General features: G+C 46.0%; 1 protein-coding gene across 3 annotated transcripts in view; it reads left to right on the top strand.

Annotated features, from left to right (window-relative positions):
- Nucleotides 1-22,116, top strand: part of LOC135388697 (high affinity cAMP-specific and IBMX-insensitive 3',5'-cyclic phosphodiesterase 8B-like) — a 259,486-nt gene that overhangs the window by 236,362 nt on the left and 1,008 nt on the right. For 2 of the 3 annotated variants that reach the window (XM_064618419.1, XM_064618421.1), the window contains exons 9-19: nucleotides 1,981-2,051; nucleotides 3,147-3,227; nucleotides 6,131-6,198; nucleotides 6,740-6,916; nucleotides 8,172-8,229; nucleotides 8,297-8,435; nucleotides 9,741-9,936; nucleotides 11,292-11,422; nucleotides 12,150-12,375; nucleotides 12,839-13,000; nucleotides 20,918-21,047. In XM_064618419.1, the coding sequence (XP_064474489.1) occupies nucleotides 1,981-2,051; nucleotides 3,147-3,227; nucleotides 6,131-6,198; nucleotides 6,740-6,916; nucleotides 8,172-8,229; nucleotides 8,297-8,435; nucleotides 9,741-9,936; nucleotides 11,292-11,422; nucleotides 12,150-12,375; nucleotides 12,839-13,000; nucleotides 20,918-21,047 (1,439 nt within the window). The remainder of the gene's footprint in view (nucleotides 1-1,980; nucleotides 2,052-3,146; nucleotides 3,228-6,130; nucleotides 6,199-6,739; nucleotides 6,917-8,171; nucleotides 8,230-8,296; nucleotides 8,436-9,740; nucleotides 9,937-11,291; nucleotides 11,423-12,149; nucleotides 12,376-12,838; nucleotides 13,001-20,917; nucleotides 21,048-22,116) is intronic. The other variant, XM_064618420.1, reaches the window with a different exon arrangement.

Consider the following 22,116-nt stretch of genomic DNA (forward strand, 5'->3'; position numbering starts at 1 on the left):
AGTGGCTTGTTTAATATGCCTTTCGTTTAACCTGAAAATTCCCCGACGACATATCAAACAGAGATCGTAGCGCCCGATTTCTCCTCGAATCCTTGTGTGTAAATGGCACCCGATTTTTCCCTCTCGAATTTGAAAAACCATAAAACCCGAAAACTAAGAACCCTATGCATTATGCGTATGATTCGACCGTCTAGAACATTCTCAAATCCACTTCGCGTTGCTCCTCACTCCTCACGTATTTCACAATCACGTTGGCAAAGTTTGCTGAAAGGGGTAGGGCCTGGGAGAAGGAGTTTGTCTCCGCACCTCTACCTCCTCTACCTCCGCAAAAACATGACAGTGTAACGATAACGCCCATGCACGCGTGCGTTCTGGATTTGATTTCGTCTCATGCTATTCGTGCGTCTCTGCTTATAAATTCTCTTATAAATTTGTTTGATAAGCGCCAGAAACGCGTACGTCACGGCCGGAAATACTAGGCCCGGCTCTACTCGCCGATTTACCGGGCCGGGCCGGGTTCTATTCGCTTAGACGCCGGGTCGGACCGGACCGGGCTCTACTCACTGGGCCACCGGGCAGGGCCGGGCTGGGCCGCATAAAAATATGAAGGTCCGGGCCCGGGTCTGGCCGGGCCTTATTTCGATGCGCCCGGGCCGGGTCGGGTCCGGAAAAGTCTGCCCGTGCAGTGCTCCAGTCTAAGGATTATTTGCGGTATTGGGAAATAACTTTATTCGGATGATGATGATGATGATGATTAGGGTGTCATCACCCAAGGCGATACTGTACAGGGAGCAAATGTCAGGATTAGGGGACTAAAATAGAAAGTATTTGACAATGTAGGAAACCAGAACCTGCATTATCAGAAAAAAGGGTGTGAAAAGGTGGTAACTTCTATAGTTACCACGTAGGTCAACATAGCGTCTGATAAAGGGTGTAAAAGGTGGGTAAAAGCAATTATCATATATTCAAATTGCTACAAAAAGGCGTACGCCCCCATCGCTCACCGAATCAGAAGCGGTAACTCTATCATTCGTATGTAGCAGGTAGAACTTTGCAACCTTTTAGGCACAACATAATGCGACAACTTATTACCTCCTGAAAGGTGTAACCGCTCCACCCTTTTTTCTGAGAGTGTGTAGTTGCTCTACAGTTTATTCCTATTCCCCCCTCCCCTTCGGAGCGTACAAATATTACCTTCTCCTAATTCCTTGCTCTCTCCGAAAAGATACCAAAACAAAATTCCCTTGGAAGTGTTTACGGAGCCTTTACTCAGTAACGCCTGAGCGAAGTTGAGGATGTCTTGGATAGAACGTAATTCGTCTATACGCGATGTCTGTGCAAAGAACATTTGTCGAGTATCCCACGGCTCCTACCAAAGGTCCTCTAATCGATACCAAAATATATTTACGCGTTGGTGCGAACTTCCACTTGGTTTATATTTCAGCTGAAAAGCATGCGGGCAATTCGATTTGCATTGCTCATGTTAATTGCTCCTTGTTGTAAAAAGGACGAAGATCATCGGCCACCGTCCACGCGCGCATCTACCATTCAGTCTTGTATCGTTCTGCCATCGGTCCATTAAATCCTGCACCTTTCAGACTCCGGTTTGCCATAGTTCTCAACACTCCTTGTTATTTATTTTATTCGTATCTTAAAATGCTCTCAGGGACAGAGAGAGTACACCGTGAGCAAAACAAAGACAAAAAGCAAATACATAGGGTATTGGTCGACTCCTACATTGACATCGCATACCACCGTGCAATAAATACAACACGCAGCAGCAAGCTACAAAGCACCGGCAACCTAAAACAAGAAGAGCAAGCTACATCAACACAGCCACTCTTTCTAATGTTACAAAGGGAAGACTCTGATAAATGCGGATATGTTAGAATATTTCCGAATTTCTATCGTAATACGCTGTGTTTTGTTGTGAGATAGCTGCTGTAACCCTTGTGTAAAATATTTGCTCTCTCTTCGCAGTATGTCTGACCACCTTGTATATATCAAGGAGTGTCCCTTCTTTATGGAGAAGCCTTTCTCCCCTGACGCAGGTTAGTGCCATTTTATGAAGTCCTCCTTGACCCGTCCATGTTCATTTAGCGTAGGCGTCTTTCCGATGCTTGCGCAGCAAACTACTTCATTTGGACTGTCGATAAGCCTTGGTTACGCTTAATAAATCTGGCTAAAGCTCCGTGGGCTTCTTGTTTGCACTACACACTGATGATCAAATCTACTGCTGCGTTGGTAACTTGGGCAACAGTCCTGCGCAGGCAATGATGAGAGAATGATAGCCTTTCCAGAGGGCGCTGGTGTTGACGTCTTCAAATTCCGGTGACAAGGTTCGTCTCCCATGGGACATTGTTTCCGGAAAGTCGTGGGGCTTGTGATAAATTAATTTCGAAGAACGGATTCTTTCTCGAAAATATGTGGAAATGAATCAGACCGTGCAGACGGAATTTTAGGACTCCGCCATTTTTAGACTGATTATGTGAAGCACTAGGGAGAGTAAGAATCGGATAATGACTGGGGAATGTGAGCGGCGAAATTATCGACGATTAATTGTGATGAAAATGTTACGAGGCTACTAAGGTACGCAGTAAATATGTGCACAAAAGCCAAAACAAGTTGCAGGGTGGTAAGAGTAAGTATCACATTATTCGTGACAAAAATTTGATAAAGCTACAGATTTTTTCCTAAAAATGCGGAATACAAATTCGTATCACAAGCAGCCCACAAACGAAGAAACTTCTGCAAAGCATCAAATGGTGTAGGGTGAAGCCGCTAGGGTGTGCAGCGTTTAGCGATGGCAATCAATCATCGCTGCCTTTTAGATGTTCCATTCTGCGCCATTTGATGATATTAGCGTAAGTGTACCAGTTAACGCGTCGCATCTTTGTTGCCCATTATACCGAACAACACGCAAGATGGCTGGAACAATCGAACAGCGATATGGTGTCACCGGCAGGTCCCCCAACCAAACCAAATTGATCATTAAACTATGGGAGGTGCAAAATCTCGCATCGGGATCTGCGAACTCATGAGCCCCCTGTCAAGTTGTACATCAACCTGTTACGCATAACGATCTTGAACGTTAAAAACGAAGCAACGAAGTCTGGTAATTGATTGCCGATTAAATTTTCTTATAGATTTGCAGCCATATTCGTATAATGCAAGTTGTAAGAGTTCTAGAAAGGCATCTTGTGATGTTCGGTCCTTGTGCAGTGAGGGTGAGTTGTCCGCCGTTTTTAAGTTCTTCTGCCTGCGTACATCGTGGCAACCTATAGAGGTTAAGGATGCCCCCACTTATCACCCCCTTAGTATCGCAAACGAAGTCATATGATTCTGGAAAGGGAAACTCTATGGTTGAGGAACCGCGTATTCACACGGGCGACATCCTCACGGAATATTCTAGTGGAAGAAAAAGCGAAAGCACTGCTTACAGAGCCGAAGTTCTGTCCTGTGTTATGTTGTGCATTCACACGGTGCCGGATTATCAGGAGCGGCGTACTGCACACTTAGCAGGCGACACATAGCAAGCGACACATAGCAAGCGACACTTAGCAGAAAACACTTGTTAGCAGAAGACACTTATTAGCAGAAGACACTTATTAGCAGAAGACACTTAGCAGACGACACCGTCGGCGTATTTTCCTGTCTGCTACGGAATATGTTGCTCCTGTGTCTCAGGATATTCTCCACCGCTAGCAGTGTACTGACGAAGTGTCACGTCGCGTGTACGTGACAGCAGAAAGCTATGATGCTTTACGCATATTACGCTGATGTATTCTGGGGAATGTCGATCGTGTGAATACACGGGAACTAACCGGAAAAGCTCCGCCTGACTGCGCAGTGAAGGCAAAAAGAAAAAAGAAACGCGTGAAAATCATATGTAGTACTTAGATGAGACTCCACCAATTTTAGTTCAGATTAAAGCATGCTCAATGCTTGCAGATGCGGATTTTGTTAATAAAAATATTCTGAGGGCAGCGTAGTTGCCGCTCATCCGTAAAAACGTCACCTGTTCTGCTCTCGTAACTTTTTATTCCAAAATATGCATCGAATAAAAAAAGGCACCCTAAATACATATTACAAATCGACACTGAGAAAATCTGACTAGCTGTGCCTGACGTATCCGTTTCCATGCAAGCAGCTCGGAGTAATTTTCCACATTTCCAAATCCCAGGCGAAATCAAAATCCTAATCGAAACGAAGCTCTTGTTACGGATGTCGTATGCACCGCGTATTCTAAAAATACCCCGGAAAAGAGCCTTACTTGTTGGAATCCCGCGTTCGTGGGGGCTTCTTAACCTGGTAGCTACCTAAAGTCTATTCTGGATACCGTGACCCCTGCGTAGTACACTAATTGCACGTGATTGTGAAGCTGCATGGCGCCCTTAGATAGCGACTAACCTCGAGTGCTGTTTGAATTTTCTGCACCCCACACCTGGGTGTGCGGGTACAGAAGGGGATAAAATCAGGAGGGTAGTGATGGATAGGACAACACAATTACTTTTTCTATGAGTGATAAGTAATGTAATGGCATTACATTTTGGCCACGTAATACGTAATGGTATTACTCATCAGTCGGTTTGAAAATTCAGGCATTACCTAAAGTCAGCAGTTACTAATTGCGCCTGGAAAGAAGCAAAGAAAATCCTCAGTGTGCTTTTTCTCAGCATTCCTTGTCACTCACTGGGTCACTGAAGAAGAAGACAGAGAGGTGTGCCCCCATTTGGTGTCTGTAGTACATCAGCTCCTCCCGCCTTGCAATAAATCTTATCTCACTGTGATTATATACGTTGCTCATCCCTGGACGAAATCATTCATACCCAGCCGATTTCGCAGAAACTTACTGCGAGAGAGAAAAGAGAGAAAATTACTCTCTAAAACTGTATTGTGTAATGGTAATGCGCTACAAAATGAAAGCAATTTCCCCACCCCTGAATAAAGCGTACCAGATTCATTACTCCGCATAGCACTCCGCATTCACGGCGAAAGTGCTGACAGCGTAAAGAACCACCTTGGGATCAGTGAATCAATGTGTCCTCTGGACGGTGTAGACATATCGGTGTAGCAATTTAACGAGGGACACAACACAGAAGACAGTACACGATGACTGCATCATCGCGTCATCGTGTCCCGTCTTCTGTGTTGTGTTCCTCGTTAAATTGCTGCGATATGTCTACACCGTCGTGTCACCAACTGCCCCGTGTATCTGCAGTGTTAAGTGTCCTCTGGAGTTGCACTGTCAGGGCCTAGAGGAGATGACGACTATATATAGTATTTGACGACCACAACTCTCCGTCAACATAATTGTAACGCTCAGTCACCGCCCAGATCTCACTTGGCTCTTCCCCATTATCACCATATTCGGACTGTTCAATAAATCTTCAGAGAATTTCAAATATAATGGAGAGATCTTCGTAGCTGTGTGTACAGCTGGTGTCGCAAGCAACCGAAAAACATGTCTAAAGCTTTGGGAACAATGGAACAAGTGAACTAGTATCGATGGGAGACTGCGTATTGTGTTGAAATAAGTATAAATCCCCGCATTCACATGTATCTCGTCTACGTACCATATGAACAACTCTCATGCAATGCTTATAAAGATATGACTGAAGAAAAAGTCCTTGACTGTACACCCGATAAAGGCTAACAAGGCTGCGACATATTCGGAAACCAACGCCGGGCGCTTCGATTTCGGAGCTAAAAGGCATGCCAGTGAATAAAATATAAGGCGAGCTTGCTGCACATGAATGATTAACACCACAGTTTACGCAGCAACCGGGCTACATCAGGGCTCTAATTTCCGTTCCCTTCACAAATCGAAGCTTTAGCTCACGAGGCATTGACACGATCACCGGTATGAACTGATACGAAAGATTGCATGACTATATGAAAGATCTGCGTTGACGAAAAGTCAGTGACTGCCGTATAGGCGGGATTCGAACCGAGAGAGATGCGGGTTCGAGTTCCGCAACTCGTTGACTTATCGTCAACTGCCGCTTTTCGGATACCCGCGGTCTTGCTGCCCACCTCAAACTTGAGGTCACGAAATGTGGAGACGGAAGTGTAGCAGTGGCAAGGCTAATGGCAGGCGCGCCTGACAATGACTTGCACTTTTTCACAGTTGGAATGAACAGGAGGCAATCATTCGCCAAGTTCCATGCCATGACGATAGAAGCTCCGATCACCAAAGTAAGTATTTGTGCACCACGTCCATAGTTCATTGTAGGCAATATCGGCGCCTGACAGTTCGTATAAGGCGGTCATTCTCTACTCCCCGGGAGGTCGCAAACTCCCACGCGCTCCTGTCAACAGTAATGTTTTCTATTCATAGACGTTCGACTCAGAGGAACTGTCACATTTTAATGACATGCTTCCAGACGAGATCATAAATGCAGGTCCCCCACAATTCAAGGAACACACGGGCGACACACGTACTCTATGGGGAGAAAAAAGTCATTTTAGTCCCTCCCAGGACTAAATGCATCGAAGCCTACGCGAATTTACGAGACTTATGGAGAGTAAGTTTCAGGGTCAGAGACTAAGATGGGGAGTAATTGCAATCTAGGGAACTAGAAGCTGCAATTGCTCATTTTTAAGAGTGCTTGCGTCATTATCGGTTGTGACGTTTCATTGAAGGTTAAACAATGATCGGTCCTGATTTCAACATTTGGGCTTTGCCAGTGTGATTTTATAACATGGCTGCGTGAATGACGTGCGTGGACTCTTGCAGGTGATCAACATGCTGGTGGCTACCCAGGACAACAGCCCGGCCGTGGTGGTGCAAGCCCTTGACCGTGTGCTGGAGATCCTGCGTTCGACGGAGCTCTATAACCCGCAGTTGGGCGTCGGCGGACAGGGCAGATCAGAGGACCAGATGACATCCGACCTCGTCACAGGACTCATTAACGTCAGTTCCTCATCTTTCCACTCACCGTGTCTGTTAAAATGCCAGTATGGACTAATTCCCGTGTCTTCAGAATCCTACCAAAGTTATGTTACTGAAATCTTCTTGTCTCACTTTACATTCTTGCAAAAGCGAAAGCTAGAGCAAATTATTATTATTATGATTATTATTATTTTGAGAACTGTGACGTCATGTTAGGCTGCGATGGAGCGCCCGGCTCTCATCTGCAACGTTGTTGCCCTTGCGTCTTCGGGGGACTCACTTTTTGCACTCCGTTAGCACTCCACGTGACATACACAACCGACCGCTCCGACCTTCCAGAAAACACAAGGAGGGAGAAGACATCTCTCCCGTTTCCCCTCTCTTTCGATCAGTGTCACGTAACTCCTCCACCACGTGACCCTCCCGGACGCCGGCGTCGTTGCTAGGAGACGAGTGTCCTCTCCAGAACATGACGTTTCAATTTGTGGGCTTATGATTACGTCATCCGCTACTCGCGTCATCGAAACTTGCGGAGGCTCTGCAGATTTTCAAAAGTCGACAGAAATGCACAGCGTTCGTAAACAGGATTGGCATTTGCGCGTATAGAATCTTCGACACACCTTCTTTTCATGGACTAAATAAAATACAGTGAACCCTCGTTAATATGACCCCCGATAATCTGACGTACGCGCTTTACGACCATACTCCTGGGGAACAATTTAGTGAAACCTCTGCGAATGCCCCCGTTAATATGACAATTCCGCATTATGACCAAAATTTTCGGGAACGACCATGGTCATAATAACGAGGGTTCACTGTAAACTCTACGTATAATACGTAGAACTTCCCACATTCGGCGACAGTGAAGATTTACTACATGATGTGCCGTACATCGATTAACCGATTAGTCAGTATCCCGGGAAATCAGGCACACACGAAGGCTCTCCAACCACACTTCAATGCGCACGACGCTCCCTGATTTTATGCACTCAGAGGACGGGCACACTGGTGCGAAACGTCCAGCGCAACAGTAAGCCAAATCGCCAGGAAAACAGTAACCTGGGACCTTTAATGTCAATCGATCAATGAAATGCTAGAACCTAGATGAGCCAGAATGCGAAATTCATCCCTTTTTTCTGCTTGGTGGGGACTTCTTCCCTACAGCTGCTGCTCACTTCCTTGTGGTGAATCGTGTGGGGTTACATTGTGTGAAAGCGATATTTCTATGTGCCTATAACCGAACTCCATTCAGCTTTGTCCTTTTGCTACCACGCAGACCGGACAGAGACCTACTGGCGTTCGGAGGTTATCCCACGAAAACGCTGTCATGAAAGGTAAGCCTATTTAATAACCATTGTCCACACATAAGAAGATAGCCTAACCTGGCATAACGCAACGCAGTGAACGTGACCACAAATCAGCAGGCAGGTGGATCGCTCCCGAGCCTTTCGACGGCACCGCCGAAGATCAGAGAACTCCTCGAGAACGATACCGTCTGGGAGTTCGATATAATCGAGCTTGAAACCATTTCGGGAAGAAGGTAAGTCTATAGTTGCTGCCACAGCCCCTGTACACTCGTACAGATGCCTGTAGCAATATTTTGCTATAGAAACGTGGAAACAGACATATGGGCCGACCGTCAACCTACAAATCTTCAACAACAAAAAAAAACACCGAAAAGGGGTAACTTTACAGCGATAATAAATGCTGCGGAACAAAGGAACGCAGCACAAGCGACACGGAACGCCGGACAACAAAAGTTTTTCTCCTTGTGAAATCGAGGAATGTAGAAACCTTGTCAAGTGCAGTCAACACGAGTGATAAAAAGGTAAAAACACAAACTATATACTGTTTATGAACGTTCAAGCTTTCTTGCAGTAGCCTGCATTTCGTCAGGTGTACAACAGTGATAAAAAAGCTCACTTTTGTACCTGACGATGTGCAGACTACTGCAAGAAAGCCTGTACGTTAATAAACTGTAGTTTCAGTGTGTTTCACGACCGACGCGATGGATGGATCCCATTCCTTTTGTGTTGGTGTCAACGTAACGGCATCTCTCGTTACGCGAGGAGAAATATTTTTACACCTTAGTGCCCCTTAGAAAAAGAAAGATCAAAATTGCGGCTTCTGCTACACATTGTTGCGACACTCGTAGACTTTTTGCCGGTGCACAAAACGAAGCTGCGCATTTCTTTTTTCTTTTTCTTTAAAGGACTCTGCATATATTCCGCTTTGTACGATGTACATATTATCCTGAACCATCTCTGTTAATGAGTTGCCGCTCTGCAAAACAGACCACCGAATACCATACTCCAGGCTAATGCACTATACATGAGATGATAAACACTGAAAACATAACTGCACCGCACGACAAGCTCAAAACTAACCGCCATTCAGAATAATATCCTCTTTTTATATGTAAAGTTCTGCCGAAATATTTTTCTGACTACGTCACTGGTTTTCTTCCATAGAGAGCGGGGAAGGCTCTTTTATTTTTTTTAAACTTTTTTGCAGGAAAAGTAAGCCAGAAAGAACGGCTTGCTATTCCTTGGTAAATAATTCCTTAGTGCGTAGTCACGTTCCTGGTGTACTGAGAGTCTGCTATGTGGGGTCAGAGGTCTTCCACCGTCCCACACATTGTGTCACAGGGTGCTGACGAGACCGGTATCCCGCAGGTAGTTGAGACGCCCTGCTGTAATGCATCCGTTATATAGGGAGCGTAACCTTTGTGCTTCCCGTACTTTAACGGGACGTTTAAAAGTGGCGTATCTTATACGGCACTCTGACAGCCTATAACAGGCGAGGAAACCACCTGGTGACTGATTGTGGTTCCAATTTTGTGCAGGCCCCTGATTTGGCTGGGCCTTTCGCTCTTCTCCAAGATGAATGTGCATACCAGTTTGAATATCGACGATAGCACGATCCGAAACTGGCTTCAAGTTGTCGAGGCTCACTACCTGGACAACCCCTATCACAACTCCACGCATGCAGGGGACGTGCTCCAAGCCACAGCCTACTTCCTTATCAAGCTACGAAAGAAAGCAAGTACCTTTCTCGCTTTGCCATCTAACGGTATGTGAACATGAATGGCTGAACTAAGGTTTGTTATACAGCGCAGAGGGTCGTGCCTGGATACAAACACATGGCGCTTGCTAAAATGCGGTAGACATAAGCGGCACATCACATGCACACATTGTCGATTAGTGTATTTCATACACATTTGCTGGCTTGCTTTTCATCAATTGAGTGGCAGGCAATGTTACAATGTAACGTCCTGTGAATACAAGGCGCAACTTAACAATATGCAGTAGTACGCAAGAAGAGTATAACAGAGGTTTTTGGGCCGCTTACGTCTAGGGTAGTCCGCTGTAAAAGTTCACATCTAAACAGTTACGGCTGCGCTGTAATTTACTTTATGGTTGTTAAAACACCCTCCCGCCGGCGGGAGGGTGTTTTTCTGGATGGTCTTCTTTCTTTTTCTTTTTTGTTCCTGTCTATGTGCCCTTTGCTATTAAACTGAGTTGCGAGTGGCGCGTTGTGTGCCTCCCTCTTGTCCGTGTGTGTTGCGCCTTAAGATGCATCAGTTTTACCAACTAGCCCAACTATTGTTGTTGTTAGAACAAGCTCGTTATCTTGGAGAATCGAACCTCGGAGAGCACTTCCACGGCTCTGCCCACTTACTCGTCATCCGTATGAGGAATATTAACGTTGTCCGTGGACCCTTTTCCCGTTCGTTCGTATAATGCTTGCGCTAAATCACCACGCTCTGCATCTTCTCGCAGTATAACCTTCCGTCACGGAACTGGCTTGGTTCTAGAAGCACGAACATGCATCATCATTTTTCATGCATGATGCAATGAAAGTGCACGTGATATCGTGTGTGTATTGTTTCTCCGCAAGAGCATTATTCTCATCATCACGTGATCACTGACATGAACCGGTACACCGTCTGAAAGCCCCCGACGATTAATCGTGAAGTTTGGCTGGCGACTGTAGACTTGGTAATCGCCTGAGGAGCCCAAGAGCGCTGAATTTCGTAGACATTCTCCGACGGAAAATCCGCTCTGACTAAACAGCCTGATCCGGCTTACATCGCGGAACTCTGTTGAGGGCCGTCGTCTGGACTACCTCATACCTGCGACTTATTTCAAGACCGTGTTGACCTCCTGCTTAAGCTGACGTACGCAGATGTACAATTCATTCTTTTAGAAATCATTGTCGAAGGGTTGGATAGTCGACCCAGCTGTTCCATCCCAAAGCCTGCCAACCGCTCTCCAAATAGAGTGACGAAACAAATTGGAAACTCGGTTTATCGCTTAACCCTTCTTTTCGCTTCTCTTTGTTGCCGTCACTGTGCACCTCGATGCGGACTTAGATTACCGTTCTCTTGACGCAGGACATATTCGATCCGCTGGACGAAGCCATCTGCCTGATATCTGCAGTCGTGCATGACATTGACCACCCCGGAAAATCCAGTCCGTTTCTTTGCAACTCTGACAATGAGCTTGCTATCCTCTACAATGACAGGTAACATTTCAAGGGTTTTGCTCAAGCATGACAGTTCATTAAACGTTCAGTGTTACCCGTAATACCTCAAAATGAACGTGCGTCAAAGCTGAGGCTGAAGGGCCTTAGACTTCTATCTATAACGTATATGCTTCTGATATAGATTATGATCGCAAAGTGCATAAAGAGGAGTCCGTGGCTCCTGGTCCAAGCATTCCTTTGACGCACCTGGACATCAAGGACTCGAAGAAATGTACACTGACCCCTCAAATTTAAGAACTCTTTCCATCACTGTAACCGTCTTCACACCATTAAAAGTGTAATAATGTGCATGGCACACGCGCTTTTCAGTGTAATTTTGCTAATTTCATAATGGAGTACGGTTTAGCACGAGCTGTCTCTCCTCGCATGTTGTCTGTTCTCCAAAAATGCACTTTCTCAAAATCTCAACATTGTTGAACAGTATTGTAGACACTTCCACGTGATCGATCATCGGTAGCGATGCATATATGCATTAGCATATATCTACGATATCCAAGACATAATGAAAGCAATATTTGTGCTGTCACATGGTCCTTTGTAATGCTTTCTGAATTTTGTAAAATATCATCCTGGAATTAAAATGTTAGGCAACCACTTCTAATGTGCATGGCGCACACCTTTAAAGGTGTGAAAAAGTTTACGGTGCACACAAAAAGAAACCTACAGCAAATCGTGGCTTCGCTGTACACGGCTGTGCCTTTTCCAGGTCCGTTCTGGAAAGCCATCACGCGGCGTTCGCATTCAAGCTAACGCTGTCGGACGAGAAGGTGAACATATTCCAGAATTTAGACCGTGACACGTACCGTACGGTACGCCTGTCGGTCATCGACATGGTGCTGGCCACAGAGATGACCAAGCACTTCGAGCATCTCTCCAAATTCCTCAACGCCTTCCAGAAGCCCATTCAAGGAGACGACGCCTTCGATCCAGACGTGAGTATGCAGTTGAAGAGCTGAGTTCCAGCCATTTTTCGCGACAGCTTACCTTCCTGCACTTCGTGCAAAAGTGCTCCTGTTGGACGAATTTTCGTTTATCAAACAGTTTATGAGGTGTTCGGAACGGAGCCTCCTCCCCAACTTTGTCAGCAGACAGCTAGAATTGGACTCCAAAGTGAAGCTTTGAGGTCAAAAGAGTTTGATTTGGAGTTGTTCTGAATTTGAAGCAATTGTTCCTATAGGGTACACGTATACTTCAAGAAGACTCGAAGAAATGTATGATGGAGGACCACAAAATATGATATTTTAAGTCCCAACAACGAGTATTCCCACCATGCTTAATTTTCCAGCGCCATCAATACTTCAAGCTATTTACTAGTCACTTGCACATCAATTCTGCTAGCTTCCTGGTGGTATCAAGGATACATTTTGTGTTTTACAAACGATGACTTGTTTGCAGTCAATGGCCGACCAGGACCAGGCGAACTCTCTGCGCTCTCCGGAGAACATAATCCTCATTAAGCGTATGCTTATCAAATGCTCCGACGTGTCCAACCCCGCAAGGCCCATCAACATGTGCATTCAGTGGGCACACAGGATAGCCGAGGAATACTGCGCCCAGGTATGAATTCCCTCTCTTTCTCTCTCTCCCTCCCTCCCTCCCTCCCTAGCGAGCGACATTCCAAGCACCTGGGCCATTCCACAAGAACCGTCCCAAAATCGTGGCCCGACCACCACAAACTTTGACAATTTATTTTTCACTACTTCGTATCATTGAATTATGAAAGTCAGAAAAATATTTCAGCCGAATTCCACGCGGCCTTCACGCGAGGCGGCGCCAAAGTCTGCGGGAGGACCAAAAAGTGGGGTGCGTTTAATGGCTTCTCCGCAGGGAACGGCTTAAGCTATTTGAGATTTGCCACTTCCAGACTGATCAGGAAGCACTGCCCCTTAGTTCTAGTTTAAAAAATTCGGATGACAACGTGTATTTAAGGCGGGCCACAGGCTATAACTGTTGCGTTTTTGTCGCATGTTTGGCATTTTTTTCCCGTTCACTGGAAGCACGCACAAGTATGAAATTTGGTGTCCTGATAGATGTGAACATGCTTAATATGTAGAAAAAATTTCATTCCTTCAGTTAAAGGAGAAGACTGCGAAATATGACGGGCAATATGCAAATTTTCGAAAATTGCCAATATTCGAAGGAATAAAAGGTGAAGTTGCCATCCTGAAACCGACATGCCGTCAATGCTAAAATGAAGCTCAGCCTGTCGACTTCAAAATATAAAAAAATCTCCAGGGTACTTTTTATATTTTTTTGTAATAATTTTTCAAATCTCTGTCGCAGATGGAAGTGGGCGCACACTCCGCGCGCCCACCCTCTTCAACTTGTAAGACTTGAAACGCTACCGGTGTTTGTTTATTTGTCCGAGGCTCGCTGATTTTGATATTGTCTGAGCATGTGGGTAGAAATTCTTAACGCGACACCTAAATTGCCTCCCCGCAATAAAGCAGCAAAATGGTAATAAAATCAGGTACGCTTTTGCGCTGCCTCTCTCTCTCGCGAGCACGCAAACTGTGACGGATTCAAAGTAATCTTGATATAATATGGGACACAGAACACACACAGTGTTATTTCACACACAAAGTACACAGAAAACATTGACATTTGCATATACACAGTTAATGGTCAACGAGCACGTGTGATATAGTGTTTCCTGACTTACTAAGGTGCGCTCGCTTGTACTTGGCGTAGTGAAGTGTGAAGTTTTTCTTCGGTGGATGCTGATATCACACGTACCTTCATTGTGTTAGTTGAGACGGCTTCAAAGTAGTGAAGTTCTCGTGTTCCAGGAATGGCTCGAGCCATTTCATAGCGATCCTGCAACGCAGCCTGCTCCGCCGATACATCTCCAAACGACACCCATATGGGCAATATGTTCTGAAGGATTTCTTCAGCCCAAAGGAATAAATCCCGTGGATTTAATATCCGACGATCAAAAGGCCTCTGCAGTCTCGCCTTTACCGCCAGCCGCTTAACAGTTCCACCAATCCCATCGCATGCACCTTTCCCATGGGACGTACCAAAAAAGTTCGATGTTGCCGATATTCCAAAATACCCTTCATGAAAGCAAAGGTTCACAAAATTCTTTTTGTTCTTATATTGAGAAGCAGCGCCGTCCGAGAAATAGTGCGACTTTTTGATGTGTGCGTGAGCGGGTAGGAAATGCTGGAGGAACTTCTTTTGGTACAAGTGTACAGAAGCGTTGTCGTGAGTCAGGGATTCGGAAATAATAACGTAAGACAAATGCTGCAGGATTGGGTCAGATTGGCGAATACACCACTATGGGATGCACAGTTGCCTGGGAAGTATTCCAGTAGAACGACTGTGATGAATTTTGTGCCAGAAAGGAGTAGTTTTCTGAATAATCCAGTTGAACAATCGCTTCACTGACGGGAAGGTCAGCCTTGAGCTGTCGCAAGTAAGCCGACTGCGACGAGCTGACGAAGTGATGTCTCTTTAGTGAATTTAGTTCAAGAATCAGGTTCTCGGAAAATTTTTCTATGGGAAGAAGTACTGCTTGAAGTTTTAGTTCCGCGCACTCTCTTCCTGTGCTGTCCAAGGGGTTCGACGCAACACTTGGATGCCATCTTTAAGGTGTACCTTCGCACGAAGAGCGCATTGTGGTTCTTGCAAACGGCAGTGATTGATGAAGAGGCGCGCTTTCCTCGGGCAGAAATAAGGTACTGGCCCTCTTCACTTACTTCAGTGAACTTTGTTGGAGGGGAAGTGCACTCATCGCTGCATCCATTGGGACCAAATGAACAAATTGGACTGTCACTCACATTCGCTGACGTAGATGGATGCTCCATGGCCACTTTCACAGCACAGTGCGCCGGACGGGGCACGTGCACATAGAAATTTCGACGTGTTGAAGTCAATGTCGTTTATGTTAGCCGAGTTACTGAGGTTGACTCCATGCACGAAGACAGTGGCGACTGACATGCAGCGAAGCTTGTCTTCCTTTCACATATACTGACCCTACCGCAGTGTCTTACCTATAGCGACAAGCCTCCTGTGGCGGCGTCAAGCGGACACCTGGCAGCCAGTAATCAACTGAGTGTAAACTGATGTAGCCATGCTAATTTTTACTACTCCTTGCATTGTATCGGAACACCCACAGACATATCCGCCGGAGACGTGACCAGCAAAGCCCCTAATTGAATTACCCCTTCCCGGCTTTATTACAGGAAGACAATTTCCCAGTCGCGTTAAGAATTTCTACCCACGCGCTCAGATAATCTCAAAATCTGCGCGTCTCGGACAAAAAAAAATAAAAATACAAGCACCGGTAGCGTTTGAAGCTGAAGAGTGTGGGTGCGCGGAGCGTGCGCCCGCTTGCATCTGGGACAGAGATTTGAAAATTTGTTTTAAAAAAATAAAAGAAAGTGCCCTGGAGATTTTTTTATATTTTGAAGTGGACAGGCTGAGCTTCATTTTAGCGTTGACGGCATGTCTGTATCACGATAGCAACTTCACCTTTTATTCCTTCCAATATTGGCAATTTTCGAAAATTTGAATATTTCCCGCCATATTTCGCGGCCTTCTCCTTAAACTGAAGGATTGAAATTTTTTCTACTTGTTAACCATGTCCACAACTATCAGGACACCAAATTTCATACTTGTGCGGCTTCCAGTGAATGGGGAAAAAATGCCAAACATGCGACAAAAACGCAACAGTTATAGCCTGTGGCGCGCCTTAAATACACGTTGTCATCCGAATTTTTTCAGTTAGAACTAAGGGGCAGTGCTTCCTGATCAGTCTGGAAGCGGCAAATCTCAAATAGCTTGAGCCGTTCCCCGCGGAGAAGCCATTAAACGCACCCTACTTTTTGACCCTCCCGCAGACTTTGGCGCCGCCACGCGTGAAAGCCGCGTGGAATTCGGCTGAAATATTTTTGTGACATACATAATTCAATGATACGAAGTAGTGAAAAAAAAAATTGCCAAAGTCCGTGGGGGTCGGGCCACGATTTTGGGACGGTTCTTGTGGAATGACCCACCTCAAGGCTAGCCTCTCCAGCTCTATTCCCTGTGCAAGTGCGTTTCTGCGCATGACACCAGGCAGAGAGAGGGAAGAGGGAGGGCACCGCCTTAGCCAATGGGGCTTCCCGAGTGGAGTAACCGAGATAGGAGATATGGGCAGAACGCTCGGTTACTTGCAGAGCGAATACCAGTGAAAGACTGAAAGCCCAGGGGCGCGTTAAGTAGCGGCACCACAGAGCGCGCTCTGTCCACACTGTTTCTAGGGAGCCTCCATGGGTTGCTGCGGCTTCTCCGCTTTTCAGGGAGGAGACACCCTTTACCCGTGCCAACGCCGCCTTTCCTCCTCGCCCTTACGCGGAGCGCACATTTTGACTCCCAACTTGCTACGCGCTGCCCATTGCCTGCTGTGCATTTTGCGCGTTCGAGCGGCCATCCGGCACATGTACACGCAAGTGATTGCGTCTCTTCTGTATCTTAGCGTCATTGTATGTTTTGGGAACAAATATCGCAACTCATCCCTCCGGAATTTCAAATCCAGCGTGCAACAAGCGTGTCAGAACTGCCTCTATTATTGCTGAAATCGGTCGTTCCACGAGTTATTTCCTCGGGTAATACCAGTGTTCCGTCCCATTTTTTCTGCGTGTACCACGTTCGGGTCACAGTTCTTTTGCATTGCCACTTTACGCATGAAAGTGCTCCTTCTTCCTTTTCTCTATTTCTTTGAGAACCACTGCTAGGGCTCAGTTCATCTCCGTATTGTTGGTATGAGGTCGTTGATCTGTCGGCTCAAGAGCTAGGTCGCGAACCAGCGTTCGCTCTTGTTTGAGCAGTTCCTATTTGATTGAGCAAATACATTCGGTTGGTGGACGAAGACCAGCGTGCGTGGAGATCTGCAATGCGCGTTGCTCGCATGATATGTCGTGCAGCAAAATGCCAGGGTGCTGTGTGCCCAAGCGTGCCAATCACTCTCGGAAAGGTGTGCGTTTGTATAGCTTCCCAGCATTAAAAAAGTGGAAAGAAGTTTCGCTCGCGCAAGTAATGAGAGCAGAATGGGAACCAACAAGGAGCTCGTACGTGTGCGAGGTAAGCAAGCACCTTTGCAGCGTGCAGTGTGTACCGTGTATTCCGGTTGCTCAGTGGTTATTTGCGTTAAATTAAATTAAATTACGTTAAATCTCCGGAAAGCCACAACAAGCTCATTGAGCTTCGTGAACACGTACGTGGTGCAATGAATCAGGTATATTTCGGGCTGCGTGCAGCGTACAATGTGAAGAGGCATTCAGGGCGATATGCTTCGAAACGCATTTATGTAATGCACTCACCTTTCAAGGCTGTGTCGACTTTTATTCATAATAGCGTGGACAATAATCTTCCGGCTTGTGACCAACACAAAGAAGAACTATATCATGTGATCGTGGACAAATTTGTACAACTGCGATTGAGGGTGCACTTGCGACAGGAGCATGTCGGTAAAACAACATCGTTTTCAAGCAAAACGGCACCAGTGCGACCTACGTTTCCATTTTTTTCTTTCTATTCATATTCTATTCTATTGAATGAGATGTTGTAAGAATATCTGCTTGCAATGAACATATTTCTGTTGTCTATACACATTCCTATGTTTACTATTGTAAATCGTTGGTCAAGACACGACTGCGTGTGCAGGTGCAGTGATGTGTTTAGACAAACGTTACAAAGCATTAACAACATATTTTACAACCTATGACCAGCTCTACTAGCATATATGACAGTTTTGCCACGCCAGCATCCTTAATTCCGCTTTTATCCTCTTCCTGTCGCGAAAAATCGAGACAAACGCAACCCGGCCGCTGACGCCCAATGCGATGTGGGAGTCAAGATGGCGGCGCTCGTAGCAGACGACGGAGTTGTCGCCTTCCTGAAAAGGGAAATCACATGGAGGCTCCCTAACTGTTTCTCTCGCTCCGGAGCCTATCCTAAGCGGCTAAGAAAGCGTTGCGCGTGCACGTGATGTGCGCGCGTTGCGTGTGCAAAGCGCCTCTAGGCATCTGGGTGTCACTGAATGTTCTTTTCCAGTGGAGCCGTCTTCCGATCCGGCTGTCTGCAGCCTTTAAAAGATTAATTAGGGTGCAGGTGGGTCCAGCTGGAGAGGAGTGTAGACAGCGCGAGCGTAGACAGCGCGAGCGCACTCTAAGAAAAAAAGGTGTAATTTTCTACCTTTTGGGGTAGAAGTGTGTTGTTACAGATTCTCAACCCTTTTGGGGTAGAAAGTGAGGGGTAGAAACACTTCTACCCCTTCATTTCTACCCCACTGGTGGAACAGTTCTACCCCTGAGTGTGAAGAGAATTCTACCCTGTTAGTGGGAAAATTCTGCCCCTACATGGTTAACTATTATTCCTCTGGGGGGTCATCTTTTCTCTCCACATGGAAGACACCTCTACCCCAAGGATGAGAAATATCTGCCCATCTTGACGCTAAATATTCAACCCTTCCCGGAAGACAGTTCTACCGTGAGTAGAACTGTTCTCCCTTATTGGAAGATAATTTTCTACCCGAAATGGTAAGAATCTCTGCTATTATTCGTGCTGTGCCTACCGGTGGCATATCTCTACCCGTAATGACGGGGCATTTAGACCTTGTAGGGAAATATTTACTCCGCCTTTCATGAAGGACGTCTGCCCTTTTGAGAAGAACTTGACATATAGTATTTGTGTGGATGAGATAGAATATATACGTAGACAACTGTTACTGGTCATAGCATTTTATTACCACGTCACAATTGGAATCGTACACTTGCGCTTACCAATGCGAAATGTACATCCATATTGAAGAAGCCTGAGCACGGAGACACGAAAGAAAACACGACACAACACAGACGACTCCACTGTTGCATCCATCAGACTGCACAGCACTTGCATAGACTGTCTTGCACATAAATTCCACATGCATGCACCATAACAAGGGCATCGGGTTAACTTGTGAGGGCTTGAGATTTCACACTACTGTGTCGCTCTAAATACACACGAATCTCCGCTCGGTGTGTAATATCTGCCCGGAGGAACACGTGGCAGGACGGATGATTTCAACTGAAATGTAAATGGCATTAGTAGAGCATTTAAGACAAGCAATAAATAATAACGACGGTACATGTTTCACTCCTCAGAAGCGTGTTTGTTTACATGTGTGATTCCCTCAGAAATAAGCATGCAAAAAGAAGGCTTACCCGGCAGTGGACAAAAGCCAAGAAAAAAATAAATAAATAAATAACACAGAGCACATCTAAAAAACCATGACTCGCGCTATGAGTGCCTTCTCCCATCAAACAGTGGCTCACCGTATGTTATGGCTCCGTTTCTTCATTTTCGAAGTGGATCCTGTAATCACATCCGGCGGGCGCTGATAAGGTGCCGTGCTAAAGTTGTCATGGTGACCTGCGTGTGTTACACAAACGCATTTGCTCATGTTGCAGTTCCATAGGATGCTGAAAAAGTGTCAGACGACATGCCGATCAACCCGAACACGCAATGCGCAAAACACATCTAATCACTGCATATAAGACGCTCGGGATGAAAAATCTTGAATATCAAAATTACTCACCTGATTCTGTCCTAACTCCACCTTGCTTATGTTCATACCATTGCAGCTGAACCGATAACACCTTCCACCACGGAGATGCGAATACCCGACTCAGCATAGCCATTAGGCCGCACGCATGGCCTTCGGTGCAGCAATGTCCACGTGCAAACCGACAGTCTGTGACTTCCAGCGTTCGTCTCTATACTGACCCCTTTTACACAATCAGCGATTCCGCGCAAGCGCAGCCACTCTGTGTTTGGTCGCTCTGGTTAATCTCTTGAACACTGACCTCGAAGCTGGACCAAACGCCTTTGTGCGCAGGATTAGTAAACCTCAACTATTCTCGTCGCTTGGGTGACTCCATTTACACTTCCATTAGTGACCCTGCTACGAAACACACAAAAAGAAAAAAAGAGTCACTTGAACCCTAATAGGGACAAGATTACCACAGTGGTTCTACCGTTAGGGGGAGAGACTTGAGTAAAAGGGTAGAAACAGCACAACTTCAACCTGCAGTCGGTAGAAAGAAAATAGGTCGGGGAGAACTGTTGCGCTTCTACCCGTTTTCAACCTTTTTTTCTTAGAGTGCGGCCGGCATGCGGGAAGAAGCGTGGGAGCGCCACACTCCGCAAAAGGAGACGTCCCGTCTAGTAAAAACGAGCGTGCTCCATGCGCTCCGGAGCCACTATACTTAACGCGCTCAACCAGGTGGTGCGAGTACGCCTTTTTGGGACACACTGCATTTATGCGAATGGTCCCAGAAAGGTCTACGCACCGCCTTCTCATCAAGCCAGGAGTGACGATTGCGTCATTCTCTGGAGTGATGGCCTTGAGCGTCTTATCTGGTGAAATTCTCTGTTCATAGAGTGTACTCCTCTATCATTTTCGTCAAAGCCTTCCTTTCTCCACATTGTTCTGCATTTTTATCATTTTAGACAGACGAAGAGAAGCGGCGTGGCCTGCCGGTAGTGATGCCAGCCTTTGACAGGGCCACCTGCAATACTCCCAATTCACAGACAGGTTTTATCACGTACTTCGTCAGGGACATGTTCAGGGCCTGGTCCGGTAAGTGCACCACATTTATCTACAACAGTTTGTAGATGAAAGTAGAAAAATAGCGTGTTCATTGATGTAACGTACTTTGATCGTGTAACCGCACGAGGCCAATCTGAAAGGAAGATCGATGCGCCACTGGTTCTTGGTTGGGAGACAGTTGGGGGAAAACAACACTTTATTTTCTCGCGGGCTCTTCCAACACCACCTACACTCTTAAAAATGAACTTCACCACATAGCACGCTCCCAGCCAACCATCATCCCGAATGACAACGTTCTCGCCCCTGATTTGTTGAAAATGGGAGGAGGAGCCTATTTTGTGCCGTGCATAATGGCACAAAATAGGCTCCTCCTCCCATTTTCAACAAATCAGGGGCGAGAACGTTGTCATTCGGGATGATGGTTGGCTAGGAGCGTGCTATGTGGTGAAGTTCATTTTTAAGAGTGTAGATAGAGAATTCCCGCTTGCTCGTCGACGTGACGTAACAATTAAGAGTCAGCCAATGAGGATCGTGTTTTCAACGGCCGTAGCCAATCATCAACGTGCTTTCAGCTATCAGTTGTGATTCAACGTTCCCGCGTACTAAATGGGAAAACTTGGAAATAAAGCGCAAAACGGTCCCAATCTTTCTCAAAACTGATTTTCTGGAAAGCATCTTGCACTTTTTGTCTAAATATTAGGTCTGCAGGTTCCACACTCTTAAAAATGAACTTCACCGCATAGCACGCTCCTATAGCCAACCATCATCTCAAATGATATTGTCATCTGCCCGAATTTCTTGAAAACGGGAGGCCTTTTTTGTGACACTTAATGCTGTTTATAAGTGTCACAAAAAGGCGTACACCTCCCGTTTTTAGTAAAATCAGGGCAGATAACGATATCATTCGAGATAATGGTTGGCTAGGAGCGTGCTATGCGGTGAAGTTCATTTTTAAGAGTGCAAGTGAGCTGCAGTCATTTGCGGTTTCTCGAATTCGTAGAACGATGAATCGCAGTTGAAGACGAATTTGGACTCTTATTTGAAAGAGGGAGAGGAGGCAATGCGCAGGACTATCTCTATCTAGGTGGTGTTGGCTCTT

The sequence above is a fragment of the Ornithodoros turicata genome, chromosome 3 (assembly GCF_037126465.1).
Source record: "Ornithodoros turicata isolate Travis chromosome 3, ASM3712646v1, whole genome shotgun sequence".
NCBI classification, from domain to species: domain Eukaryota; kingdom Metazoa; phylum Arthropoda; class Arachnida; order Ixodida; family Argasidae; genus Ornithodoros; species Ornithodoros turicata.